Source organism: Xiphophorus maculatus, chromosome 14 (genome assembly GCF_002775205.1).
Source record: "Xiphophorus maculatus strain JP 163 A chromosome 14, X_maculatus-5.0-male, whole genome shotgun sequence".
NCBI lineage: Eukaryota > Metazoa > Chordata > Actinopteri > Cyprinodontiformes > Poeciliidae > Xiphophorus > Xiphophorus maculatus.
The window spans coordinates 6,401,645-6,416,083 of record NC_036456.1 but is presented as its reverse complement, the minus strand read 5'-3'; the positions used below and the strand labels follow the sequence as shown (position 1 = coordinate 6,416,083).

The window sequence follows — 14,439 nt, the reverse complement described above, 5'->3', positions numbered from 1 at the left end:
CTACACCCATAATTCCACCTAATGCTCCTAATGCTGGATACCAAATTCCTCCAAACTGTCTGCTTTTAGAATTTCCTTCTCTCCCAGCTAGTCCATTTTTTATTGCCTCATTTCCATCTGCTACATTGTCTTCTCCTGCTCCTTTGATGTTTACACTTTTTCTTGCTGCCTGCAAAGCTACAAGAGCTGAGCCAAATAAAGCGTCTGACACTGAACTGTCTGTGGTCCCTGTTAATTTGATCCAAACATTCGCAGAAGCACTGTGGTTGTATTCTCCTCTTGCTTTCTTTGCAGCCTTGTCCAGTGTGGTAAACAACTGCTGCAACTGGTTCTCGATGCTTCTGCAGCACTAGAAAAGATAGAGAGTAATTATTAATCATTACTACATTATTAGTTATATAAAATGATATCAATGTTTAATAATTGCAATCCATATTAAGTAACAAATTATTATGATTGTAAAGAAATTGTAGATCATCCATACAAGTAAATCAAACAAATACTTTGAACATCCTGAAGGAGTTTATGTTTATTGTCACACCGTGAGTTTTTGGTATTGTTTGGTTTTACTTTTTATATAATATTTTCTGAGACACTGAATTTACAGTTCCCTCCCTGTGCTGCCACCTTACGGTGGTGGAGAGATTTGAATGTTCCAGTAATTCTAGGAGCTATGCGGTCAGGAGCTTCAAGCCCCTAGTAGAGTCACCCAGGGCAAACGGGTCCTATGTAAGGGACCAGACAACTTTCACCCCAAAGACTCCTTATGATGAGTACAATCATTGTTCTCAATCAATGTCACTGGGGTCCCTCTCTGGAGCTAGGGCTGGAAGTGGGGCACTCTGGTGAGCGCTTGGCTTTCACCCATGAAGGACAGTGAGGCTCAGCCTGAAGAAGAGACATGAGTCCCCCTTCCATGAACTCACCACCTGTGGGGTGGGCCAAAGGGTCGGTGCAATGTGTGATGGGTATTGTCAAAAGGCAGTAACCTTGGTGGTCTGATAGTCGGTTAAAGAAGCTGGCTCTTTGGATATGGAATGTCACCTGTGTGAGGTCAACGTCACCTCTGTGGTGACATTGACCTCACACACCAGCTCAGACTGGTTTGTGAGGTTGAGAGGTTCCAACTTGAAATAGTCAGACTGAACTCAACACATGGCTCTAGATCTGGAACCTTTCTCCAAGAGAAATTTTCTGAGACACTTACAATACATGTAGGCTTGAAACATTTATATTTCACTCTGGAGTGGGCATACTTGTTGCCTCCCATCTTGGTGCTTGTATGTTGGGTTTCACCCCTGTGAATGAGGTGGTAGCCTCCCTCTGCCTACATGTGGTGGGGATGGGTTCTGATTGTTTGTGCTTATCCACCAAACAGCACCACCCTTTTTGGAGTCCTTGGAGCGGGTACTGGAGAGTGTTTTTCCGGAGGACTCCAATGCTCACGTGGGCAATGACAGTGATACCTGGAGGGGTGTGGTTGGGAGGAATGATCCCCCTGATCTGAACCCGAGTGGTGTTCTGTTGTTGGACTTCTGTGCTCATCATGGATTGTCCATAACAAATACGATGTTCAGGGGTCGGGGTGCCCATATGTGCTCTTGGCGCCAGGACACCGTGGGCTGCAGTTCAATTATCAACTTTGTTGTCACTTTATCTGATCTGCAACTGCATGTCTTGGACACCCGGGCGAAGAGAGGTGCAGAGCTGTCCACTGAACTATACTTGCCTCCGATGGTGGGGGAGAATGCCGGTCAGACCTGGCAGGCCCAAACGTGTTGTGAAGGTCTGCTGGGAACGTCTGGCAGAGTCTCATGAAAAAGAGCTTTAACTCCCATCTCCAGGAAAACTTCGAACATGTTCCAGGAGAAGTGGGAGACATTGAGTCTGAGTGGACCATGTACTGCACCTCCAACATCATGACAACCTATTGGAGCTGTGGCCACAAGAGTGTCGTGCATATTGTGGTGGCAACTCTTGAACCTACTGGTGGACACCAACGGTGAGGGATGGTGTCAGGCTGAAGAAAGAGTCATTTTGGACTTTAATACCCTAGGTCTTTCCAGAGGAGGGACTATGTTTCTCAGCTGGCCTGGGAATGTCTTGGGTTTCCCCTGGAGGAGTTGGCTCAACTAGTTAGCTACCTAACTAGCATTGGCTGCTACCTGCAACCCGACCCTGGATGAGTGGGAGAAAATGGATGGATGGATGGATGGATAGATTTTGGATTTTCTAAAATTACAATACATGTAGGCTTGAAACATTTATCCTGTTACATTTCAACTGAAGTAATATCAGACAGCAAGAAAAAAATGTAAATACCTTGTTTGAGCTTTCATGTAATGACAATCATTGTATCTGAAATTCACTATTATATATGACTTTCTCTATCTGTGTTGTGTCTACGTTGTGTCCTTAATGATAAAATTTATCATCTAAATGCTTGGAAATAATGGATTCAAACATAATTAAGGACCGGACTTTAAAGAAACTTTTAGTGTGCCTTTCAAACCATTTTATTTGATTACATTCTTATGTAATAGGTAATAATAAAGGGTTGTTCTTTATTTCATCATCTTATTTCCATGAAGTCTCCCCTTATTACCTGACTGGACGCTTCATTGGGCTGTAAGACAATCCGAACCAAGAGTGGTCTGCTGCTGCCTTGATTCCGTTCAAAGGAATGGATCTCCTCTGATAAAACCTTGGATACCACATTGTCTGGAAAGCGCAAGACCTTCCCGGCTCCAAGTACGGGAACTGCAACAGATTCAAACCCTCTCCTCTCACAGGACGTCAGGATGTTGCTGATGGCCAATCTGAGAACCTTTCAAATAAAGATATACACAACTTGCAGTCTGTATCACTTTAATGGATCAACATAGCACAAGGAGATAGAGTTTTTTTAAGCATTATGTTTGTATTTCACCTGAACTGCAGTTCCATCTTCATCACCATCCCATGGAACAAGGTTGAGAAAGAAAACAGCTCCAGATGAAAGTCCAGGTACTCCCCTCAAGAGCACTAAGTCTCCAGGCATGGACTCGTCCCCTGCATCCTTCCTGAATCTTGAGACCAACTGCAGTCCAGCTTTTTGGTTCAAAGCAATCCCAACTCTTGAAGATAGAGGGTTATGGCCAACCATGGGAGAAACCACAGCATCAACCTAGAAGAGGAACATTGGAGATTATTGGAGGTTTATTTAGTTTTATTTGCAATCTACTCCCTATCAGCTGATAAAGATTTGCACCATCAAATGATCCTTCTGAACACGGAAAGACATAAAACTGAAATATTTCCCACCTCCTGAGTCTCGATAGTCCCCAGAACAATCTCAACATGAACGCCACTTCCACCACCTTCAGCCTCGTTTCGTCTCTCTGGTTGTCGGTCAGCAACATCCATCTGGACCTCCACACGCCTCAATGCACTGTCTTTGTCGCTAGTTCCGTGTAGAAGCCTGTCACACACTTCCAGCATGGCCCTCACAACATGCCTTCTGTTGTCTATCAGAATGATTCTGCACACATTTCGTCCTCCCTGACTGCTGAACTCCTTCACAGCCCTTATTATAGCCTCACAGCAAATATTAAGAGGAACACCAAACACACCTGTACTGTGAAAGGGCATGGTTAAAGATTTGGACCTAAATGTTTCTGAAAAGGCAGAAACTCTGTCACAGTGGTCTAAATCCTCCCCTGCAATGTTTACCATAGTGTCTGTATCCAGTGTGGTGATGTCACCCAAACACACTGTCACCTGGAGTCTATTTAGAACATTGTATACTACAACTGTGCTTCCTTCCCTCATACTTATAAATGGCAAGTTCTCATTTAACCATGAATTTACATCTACGTCCTCCTTACAATGTTTCCCACCTGAGCTGTAATCCTCATCCTCTGTGGTCTGACATGCTTTAACATTGTCAGTGGATTTCTTATGATGGAATGTCAAAACCTCATCATTGTTTTTCTCAATTTTGCAATGCAATGTCTTTGTAAGCACGGCATTGAATAGTTTTCTTCTGGCTAAAATATTTGACTCCTCTGGGTAAATATGACAAAATTCCAGCAGTGGAGAGGCAGCCTCTATTTTAGCTATCAGGAGTCTGTTAAAGTCTAGTTCACACTTTTTACATCTTGGTAGCGCACTTGAGGCATGAAGGAGGTTTAAGCTCTGTGTTGGAGACAAGAACATGCAATGATTACAATTTTACTTTCAGTTTCTCCCTCTACTTCCCCCACCCCCACCAAAACAAGTTTCAGTCACATTTTAATCTAAATGTCATCTGACCTTTGGAGCTGCTGTCAATAAAGTGTTGACAGGTGATGTGGCAGCTTCCAAACTGCTTTCGATTGTCAAAGTGAGACAACGGCCATCTCTGAGATCCACAACATGCTTTGATTTCTTAAGGACTGCTTGCTGATCTAAACCATAATGTACATAATAGCAACAGTAGCTAGTACAAATTACATTCCTGTTAAATATAAGAACATCACACTCCCAAATCAGTGGAAGTGGAAGAAGAAATATTAAAATAGTTTTTAAATATTACTAGTTCATCAGCATCTACAACTTTGCAAAAAGTCAAATACAATCAGAGATCAAGAAACTCATGATCAGGCTAGTTTTGCCATGTGAAAACACATACATGAGGAAACATTCACACAGTTATTTAGTTGTTTCATTAAATTCTTTTTGGGGAGTGTTTGTAGAACAAAATGGTTTGAAAAAAAGTTTTTTTTTCTCAAATCTATATAATTAAAGATAGTGTGGAATAGTTGACTGTTAAGCAACATATCTAAGTGTTTAACATTGTGTTTGGTTTAGTTCAAACAAACTTCATATTAAAAAAAAATAAAAAATCTAAAATTGCAGTTCAAATGACCAGTAACTTTGGAAAGAAAACATTCCTTTACTTTGACAAATTAGAATTGCCTATTCAAACTAATCAAATACTTTTAACAACTTTTGAAATAAGTAGAATCTGTATAATGTAAAACATTTTACTACCTTTTGTGTTTTGGAAAAAGATCGCTTAAACTCTGTCAGAGACCTTCTCCAGTGACCCACAGCCTTTTCTGCTCGATGTCCAGTGGTCAAAATATTTTGTTATATCCATCTTCTGCTCTTGATGAAGGTTATAGCACTCAAAGAAAACGGGGTGAGTGTTACTATTACCCATTTTACTTATGCAAGACACCGAAAATAAGACATTAACAATAGTTTTGTCTTTATGGTCTGATCATGCAAGATGAAATGTTCATCTTGCATGTCTGGTAGTCAGACCAAACAGACCAGTTGTAACATGAACCTTGTGTAAATAGCACCACCCAACAAGATGACTCACCATCAGATGGCAAAATGTTTACATAAAATGTTACCCCTTACTGCCTGAATTTATATTTAATTGTAAAAATTGTTTTGTAGTCAGTTGTTTAATTAATTTGAGATAATTAATTTGAACTTTGCATCCACCATTAATGTGCAGGTATGATGTTAATTAGATCCACTATATGCTCTTAAAGAATAAAACACACTTTTTAATGCCAGTATGTTGATAATTTATTGATCCTGTTATTGATCAAAGAAGTTTTTGAAATCGAATCAAGATATGTGTTTTTGAACAAGTTCACTGGTATCACTTTTGGTCTGTACCATTATGGTGATGAGACTTTGTCGTACAGTAAGGGTGGACCCAATGAAGATTTAATGAAAATATAAGAACAAAACTTACAAAATTCCAGGGGCAAACAGTGAGCCAAGAAAAAAAATCAACAGGAATGAATCCAGCAAGGAGAACACAGGGTAAAATGAGGAATTGACAAGAGGAACCACCAGGGAGGAACTGAAAAAGAGGTGTATATACTGGGAGGTTGAATGCAGAACAAAAGAGCTCAGGCATGTGTAGGGGCGAAGGGGGCTTTAGCCCCTGCCCCTTTATGTCTCTAGTGCCCTTTATGAGTTTTTTTCCCCCCAATCTTTATAAAAGAAGGCCTGCTCGTGCCCCTCAGCAATAATATTTAGGTAAATATAATAATTTAGTAAAAATAAACTAGTCTTTCTGCCCTCAGTCTAATAATGACTCTCAGAGCCTCCATGTTGTTCAGACTCCGGGTCCATGGTGAGGAGGAGGCAGATCTGTGTCCTCTAACTATCAAATTATGGGCAAGAATATTTTTTTATACACCGGTTTGTGAATAAAAACAAATCTCTAATGTTGAAGTTAGACAATTTGTTTCTATTTATATTTTTATAATCGTCCTTGCAATAGCGGGACAAAACCCGCCTCACCCCTAAACACACTTCGGAGTTTAACTTCATCATTCTGCTAAAGGCCCGGTTCACTACAGGCAGCTTGAGTCGGTCCCACCAACAGATAGAAAGACAGACATTCTTTCTATCAGACATACTGATATAAGACACGGTACCGACTGTCGCGAAGCTGCTCAAAGCCCTGGTACCATCCGGTACCATCTGGTACAACCCAGTTCTCTCTGCTTCTCCTTAACGTTTCTACCAGGCAGGTTAAAGCCTCTGCTGACAGGATCTGGGATGGAGGTTCACGACTGTAAATAGAAGTTATTGCAGAACCTCAAGTGTTAAAGGAAGATTCAGCCCATTTAGAGTCACAAAATAAACATCAGAGAAAATATTGTAGCAATAATTAGAACCGCAGCAAAAAGCCAAACATGCCACAATGAAATGAATCAAAATGTCTCCAAAGCATCAGGGGGACTGACAGGGGCCACCAGGGGATTCCAGGTAGATTCCTGAGATGCACATTGCAGCAGCTGTTCCTCCAGGGCCGGCCCAAGGTAATATGGGGCCATAGCCAGAACCCCCCTCCCTCTGGAACCCGTCCTACTAAGAACCTCAGCATCACTAACATGTTTAAATATTGATAAGGTGAATCTGTGAGAGGGAGACCAGGTTTATTGGCCCAGTTTAAAATCAATCACTGATTATTTGCTGTGATGTATTTGTGAACAAATCCAATTCAAACACAAAGATTAACCATATTGTAGTAGCCATGGTAACACAACAATCAAACTATCAAGTGTCATGATGGGTTTAAGTTTTCTAGCCCACATGCAGAACACAAGACAGGAGAGTAGAAATCAGTTTAAGTGATTTACTAAGATCACACAATTATCAGAATGTGTCAAGATGGTCTGGTCCAGGGAATCAACGGTAACGGGCAGCAGTGGTTCACTGCGAGGGGAAAGAGCAGACTGGTGAGTTCAGGGGTCGTGGGAACATGGAAATCTCAGATAAAACGCAGGTTGTTCTTACTTGTGGTGGTTGGATTTGAATCGTGGAAGGTTACAGAGTATGTCCAGGGTCTCGGTCTCTTAGTGGGTCCAGGAACAACGGAGGAGTGCGGCGGAGAACGGACAGGTAGGCTCAGGTGCAACGGAGACACAGAGGAGTGGTTCAACCGCCAGCCGTGGGATCCAGGAGATACTTGCAAAACAACGGAGAGGTGAGTCTGGGAACTCGGGCAACCAGTGGGTTCTCTCCACGGCGTCACGAGGGAGGTTCTGAAACCAGGAAAACTGCCAGGATCTAGTCAGTGGGTCCAGAGTGTCCAATGGATCACCTGAAGACCACAGAGAAACACAAAGAGAATCACTGGAAGGCTCAAGGCAATGAGGAACACAGAGACAGGGCTCAAGGGGGCTCAGAGGTACGGTGACTGGCAAACACTCAGGCGACGCTGGACTGGCGGCCTACTCCTAAAGTATGCTCCGCTGATGAGGGTAATCGATGACAGCTGAGGATTATGATGACACCACCGCACTCCAACCGGAACCTGTCGCCATCTGGTGGTAAGAGGTGGAAAAGGCGCACAGGAAAACCCCACCAAGAGAACCAGAGAACTCCGGAACATAACATCAAGATGATTCTTTAAACTTTTACAAAGTAAACTTCCTAATTAAATCCTAAATGTATTTTTTTTTCTCAGCTGAATGCATTAAATAAAATTTAATAACATTGTTATTCTCTATAAATGATGCTACAGGTTTAGATCTATGCTCTGTGTTACAATTGAACCATTTCTAGGGGCCCCTGAATGTCTGGAGGCCCCTGAATGGCCCCACCAGCAGTTACTGAGTTTTCTTTGCCTTGATATCTCAGTCATAAGATTCTAGATCTCAGAGATACTAAAATCAAAACATTATATAGTTTTAACCCCTTTGAGCTTTTTTGATCTATAAATCATTCTGCAGCCAGGTTGTTCTAGAGGTTAAATAGACATTATTACAGCTTAATTAGTAAAATAGCAGCAAATTTGCTTATTTCATAACTTCATAACCTTTGACCTTCTCTCCTCTGGTCTGTTTAACAGCTACAGTCTCAGATCAACTCAGCCCTCCAGGACTGTCAGCAGCAGAAACAGAAACTTTATACCTGTTGGGGAAAATATAAACTAGATTTGCTTTGCATTGTCCCCACATGATGGCAATAATATAGTAGGATCCAATTAGATTCTTGATTAATATGGGTTGTTGCTGTGTTGTTGAACGGTGTTTTAAGAACTTGTTCCAGTGCCCCTTTTTAACTTTGAGCCCCTGTCCCTCCAAATGCCTTTGCACGGCCCTGCCAGTGCTGATTAGATAATGGGTTGCAGGTGTGGGGAGAAAGCAGAAGGCACGCTGAGGAGAGAGAGAAAGAAGAAGTGACACAAGGGGCGAGGGAGTGTACACTGGGGACTAGAAAATGAATCTAACAAAATAACTACACATAAGAAACTTAATAAAGCTAGAGTGACTAAGAAAGGACTAGATATAAGAAGTAAACATAATTAGCAAAGTAAACACTAGTTATGTTTACTTTGAAACAAGACAGAACTGATCTAAAAAACTGACACAAAAGGATAATGAAGCTAGAACCACTAAGAAAGCACTGAACCAAAGTAAAACAGAAATACAGCTGATCAAATACAAGAAAATACATTTGTCTTATTGTATGTAAGCCTGTGGTTTAAAGTGTTGCTCAGGTACTGTTTGAGATTTTAAGATGCTTATATGAGCTGCTGCCAGATGAAACAATTATCCAAACATGCAATGCAATCAGGTATGTGATGGCATTAAGTGTGATTCCTTTTGCATGTGTATTGTAAGCAAATGTAATACTTCACTTGTTTCAGATCTCTGATCTCATCCACACATCAGATTGACGCTATTTAACACGTTTAGTTTGTGGTATATCAGATGTTACTGCAACACACCATTATGACGCATAGACTTTATAAATACTTTTTTTCTTCGAAAATTATATGCAATATAATTTTTTTAGTTTCCCCTCCCCTGAGTGGTTAGGTTTAAACCAGGGGTGGGCAACTCCAGGCCTTGAGGGAACTTTTAGATGTGTCTCAACTTCAACACAGCTGAGTCAAATAATGAGGTCATTAGCAGGACTCTGGAGAACTTGACTGCACTGAGGAGGTGATTCACTGTTGGATTCAGCTGTGTTGGACTCTAATCTATCTAAGAGTTGCAGGATTGCCCACCCCTGGTGTGGAGGTTTCAATCCTCCACACTGAAACCTGCTTGAAAAACACACATAGGTACATGTGTGACTGAAGCGGGAAAAATGAAACATACATACACGACATTATTACCCCCTCTTGTGGTCATTTAGAAATTTAGGGATGACAAAAATCTAGTGATGGTGAGATGAAGCCTCATGAGGCATTGAACCACTTGAGCCAACTGGTTCGAGAAAGGGTTCATTTCTTGAAGCTTCATGTGCACACGAAACCACCTACTGGCCAGGTGTATAATCACAGCCAGCTGTATCTTAACACGTGTGATGCATTGAATTTTTGTCTATTATGGCTCTTGGGAATGACTTCACAAAAGATGTAGGACGAAATCATTTGTATACATAAATTATGTATACACATGTGTGTATAATAAAATATTGTTTGAATGTATCCTCTGTGTGTAATTATTCCCAAAATAGTAGTGTCATGTGATATGGCATGTTGTGTAATAAAGTTTTTCTGTGACTCTAGAAAAATGGCCTGGGCTTAATCAGGCAGAGGACAGTGAAAGTGCTTGTGGAACTAGGGAGGAGGTAGTGAAAAGGCTAATGCTTGTGTAACTTGGATGATTTTATGCATTTTTATTAAGAAACAACAATTTCTCCACAGTTTTTGGTTTCAAACTATTTCTCTTTTTTGACACTACATGGATGAGGTGTTATTATTGTACCCCAACTCCTTGGAGCACAATAAACACCTCACCTTTACAGAAAATAAGAAACAGTGAAAAATACAGTTCCTCATAAGCAAACCTAATGCATCTGCAAATGTTCACCTTACCTTGTTAGGGCTTATCAAATCAAAATGTTCCCACATAAGGGAAATCCTCCTCTTTCTCGCCGGCTCCATCCTACTCCTATCCTGTCCTCGCGCTCCTAAATCTCCTATCTCTTTCTCTCTCTCTCCTAAACTCTCCAAACACCAAACTAACTGTCTCAAACTAAATAACCACTATCCAAACTCTACTATCCAAACTATCAAAACTCTATCCACTCTCTCAACTGACCGCAACTCGCCTACAACAACCCACATTTTGAATGGAGCCTGTGGGGTTTCTAAAGCTGTCAAACCCCGCGCCAACATCTGAGCCACTTCCCGAAGCAGTCACGTGGTACAGCCAGGCAGCGAGGCTTCGGACGTCATCGTTTTCGGCTCCTCCCCTAAATGAAGCAAGCCTCGATACGCGCTTTACGGAAACGCCCCCTCCATTACTCGACACACGCCTCGAAGCCTCGGGACATCACGTAACATCACTACAAAAATCTAATTCTTAATCATACTGTATGTACATCTTGAAAGCTAAGAGGGTATTTTATGTTACCTAATTATCTCTACTATTTCTAATGAAATTACACAATTTTCCTTCAAACAAAGTAATTCCATACAAAAATGTCCTTCATTTTGACTGCATTGTAGTGGATCTTTGCCTTTTAACTCTTGTAAAGGTTTTATTAGAGTACAGCAATTGTTCTTTTAGCATTTCTTTCTGTGCTCTCATCTATAATGTGATTCCTTTTTTTTAATTTTCTCACATTACACAGATGATTAAGTTTCGACATAGGCCAGATACAAATTAATCAACACAATTCTTACAATTGGTCAAATATTTCATGAGCCCAACTCCGGGGCCAGAAATGATTCTAGGCCTAAGTGTACACACTAGATGAGTACGTAAACAGCAGCACTGACACGGCAATATTTTTTAATTTTAGTTATTTATTTTCATAATATCTCACACAAAATCTCTGTCCATCAAAATTGTGTCTAATTTTTTGACCTGGATAAATAAAAGTAGATTTGAAACGACTACAGGAAACATTAAACATACAGGCTGAAGAATAAACCAATGACAACAGGTTTAACAATCACATCTATATGCTTTATTCCAATCAAATTAGTTTGACAATGTATAACTAGATTCCATTAATGACAGTTTAACTGGACGTCCCTCCTGTCCACTTTCCTCCTGCAGCAGAAATTCATTCATGTTGGAAGTTCAGAAGACACTTAAAATGTTTACCAGAATAATCCACACAGCCAGTAAAGATGATTTCAGTAAAGCTTGTAAAGGTTTTACATCAGAGTACAGCAAGATGTCTTCTTTTTTCTAGAAGAGTCCTCCTCTAAATTTTCACATTTTGTTTCTATAACTTTGTTCCAGCCCTGGTTAATCGTATCTAAGCAAACCTGCGCCTCATTCTTCACAGCCTCTGCTGTTTTCCATGCAGCTTCCTTTGGAGTCGCTGCTTCTTCAGCCACGTCGTATCCAGTTAAAGCACCTTTAACAGCTCCCGTTGCAGCAAATGCTGCTGTTACACTCAAAAACATCGCTGCTGGTACCACACAGCTCCCTACTGCCTTTCCTCCTACCCCTAATGCCATCCCTGTTGATGCTGCAACTTCCACCACGTTCCTCAGCTTTACTGGCTTCGAAGATTCCTGTAAAACAGTAAGGACTGCTCCAACCATGAACACCACACCAAAAATCGCCCCTAACAAAACGCCAACGCCAAGGCCCGTAAATCTGATCAAGAGTTTATCAGCAACACTTCTCTTGGCCTTTTCTCTGATCTCTGCATCCGGCAGGTTTCCTGAGACCAGTCGAAGGTTCTCCTCCTCTTCTTTTATTTCTTCCTCGGCCGCCTGCAGCAGGTCATTGGTGTAGCATTTGCCCTCGTTTTCCGTCACCAACGTGTCAATAGTTTGAAGCAGGCTCTCCATCTGGAACGGGTTGGTCCTGTATTCGTCCTGATGCTTATTGTTCCAGTGCTTGTTGTCCAGGACGAGGCAGCGGCCGCCACACTTCTTCACCAGTTCACTCACAAGCTTATTGCGCCCGACTAACTCCTCAATCTGCGTCCCATCAGGCAGCTGGTCGCCATGAGTGAACACCACCACGGCGTATTTAAGAGCGTCCTCAGAGAAGCACGTGCAGATTTTCTCGATGACGGCCTTCTCGTGCTCTGTGAATTTCTCCACCTTGAGCACAATGAGGAACACATGGGGCCCAGGAGCGCACTCTGCGAGGCACCTCACTATCTCAGGCTCCAGCTCCTCCTCCGGCCGGTCCGTGTCAAAGAAACCCGGGGTGTCGATGACCGTGAGGTTTCTCCCACTGACGGACCTGGTGATGGCTTTGCAGTGGCTTGTTTCAGAGTTGATCGTGTGGTTGGTGGTGAACAGCTGGTCTCCGCATATTGTGTTGGCCAGGCTGCTTTTACCAGATCCGGTTTTTCCCAGGAGGACCATTCTAATTGGTGCTGCAACCAAAACGAGAGCAATGTTGATTAATCGTATTTTGCTTCCTGTGTAAGCTGCGTGTGAACATATATTTTAGGGTTCTAGTAAGAGAGGATCCAAAATAGTTTAACATATTCTAGCATGTTATTTTTAAGCAATACAATTGTTACAGCTACTTTTATGAAAAAAAAATAGCTAGTGACTAATTACTTTTTAAAAGTAATGTGCCCAGTACTGGTTATTATATTGAAATTAATTTTAATACAAAAATATATTTTATACAATACAAAAGCACTATGAGTATAGACGATGATAATAGGTTGACAATGAAAACTACATAACAATAATGGACTATCGGAAAATTGTTAAACTGAAAGAATCTTAAATTAGAAAGATTTCACAAATCTGGGAAACTTAGAAGACAGTGAAACATTTATTTTAAAATAGGAAGCCATTAAGCAAATATACATTTTACAAAGACGTATCCAAAGCCCCGCTTTGTAAGTCAGACTTTACTCACTTTTTCTTCTGGGGCAGCTGTGCAGTTACAGTAAGTATTGTCTTTGATTGGTCGACTTAATATGTCAAACACTAAAACAGCTAGCGGCCTGACTTGTTTGACGGTTAGCAATAATGTTCCTTTTGGGAAAGATTGTTGTAGCTTAACATCAGATGTAACAGAACACACACACAACAAAACGGTGTACTTTTTTTTTGTCACTCCCCAGAAAATGTTCCCTAAGGTTTAGGGTATAATCAGGAAGTTCTTGGTTTTTAAATGTGAGACATGCAATGGATGCCATTTTGCCCAGACTCTTTTTTATTGCTTGATCTTGATTTCTGATCTTGACTGAGACAAGTGAGAAGAGCTCAGTGTTTAGTCACATTTTAAGCATAAAGAAAATTGAAATGCAGAAAAGTGCCTTAATGAAAAGGGTCTATAAATTGCAGACCTAAAAAGTGGAACCTTATCTTTAAAATAGTTAATATTTGAATGTAAAAGATTTTAAGGTAAGCCTTACTCACCACCCATGATAAGTGTAGAAGTTCAGAGGATCAGTCTTCTAAAAAGAAGATGTTACGTGCTTCGTGAGAGATTTGCCGTCTGAGACAAGATGGCCCGGCAGCTTTGATTTATTTGCTGGGTTTTTTTTGCAGTTGGTCAAGCCCAGATCTGGGTGTGTTTATTATTATCTTACACGTTCTCACTGAACTTCCTTAATCCTCTGCCAGTTTATTTGGTATATTCCATAAAGTTATTAAATTACACGCTGTATAAATATTTTTAAAACTGTGGAAAACTAATTCAATCAACACATTGACATTTTTCCTCCTTTCTGACTGTACAATGTTCAGATTTCAGCAAAGATTTCTTTATCTGCAGAATGACAGTTCTCTTCGTCCTCAGCACAATGATAAGAACAGAAACCTCATAGGTTGGTAACCACATATTCATGCAAAGTTACTGCACCTTAAGCAGATTTTTCTGTACAAACCACATTGCATCATCGTGACCAGTGCCGTGGTCGTCAGACCACTTTTTTCAGTAACGAGTTATCTAACGCGTTGCTATTTCATATCCAGTAGTCAGACTACAGTTACTTATCAAAATCATTTTGCGTTACTATTTTCTTTTGGAATTTAAT

General features: G+C 41.0%; 1 protein-coding gene across 1 annotated transcript; it reads right to left on the bottom strand.

Moving 5' to 3' along the window:
• Positions 1 to 11,360: 11,360 nt before the first annotated feature.
• LOC111605769 (GTPase IMAP family member 7-like) lies at positions 11,361 to 13,893 on the bottom strand. The gene is made up of 2 exons (XM_023346398.1): positions 13,820 to 13,893; positions 11,361 to 12,813 (listed from the first exon to the last, which is right to left on the bottom strand). Exons 1-2 carry the CDS (start codon positions 13,824 to 13,826, stop codon positions 11,627 to 11,629), a joined length of 1,194 nt encoding a protein of 397 aa, XP_023202166.1. The 5' UTR covers positions 13,827 to 13,893; the 3' UTR covers positions 11,361 to 11,626.
• Positions 13,894 to 14,439: the final 546 nt, after the last annotated feature.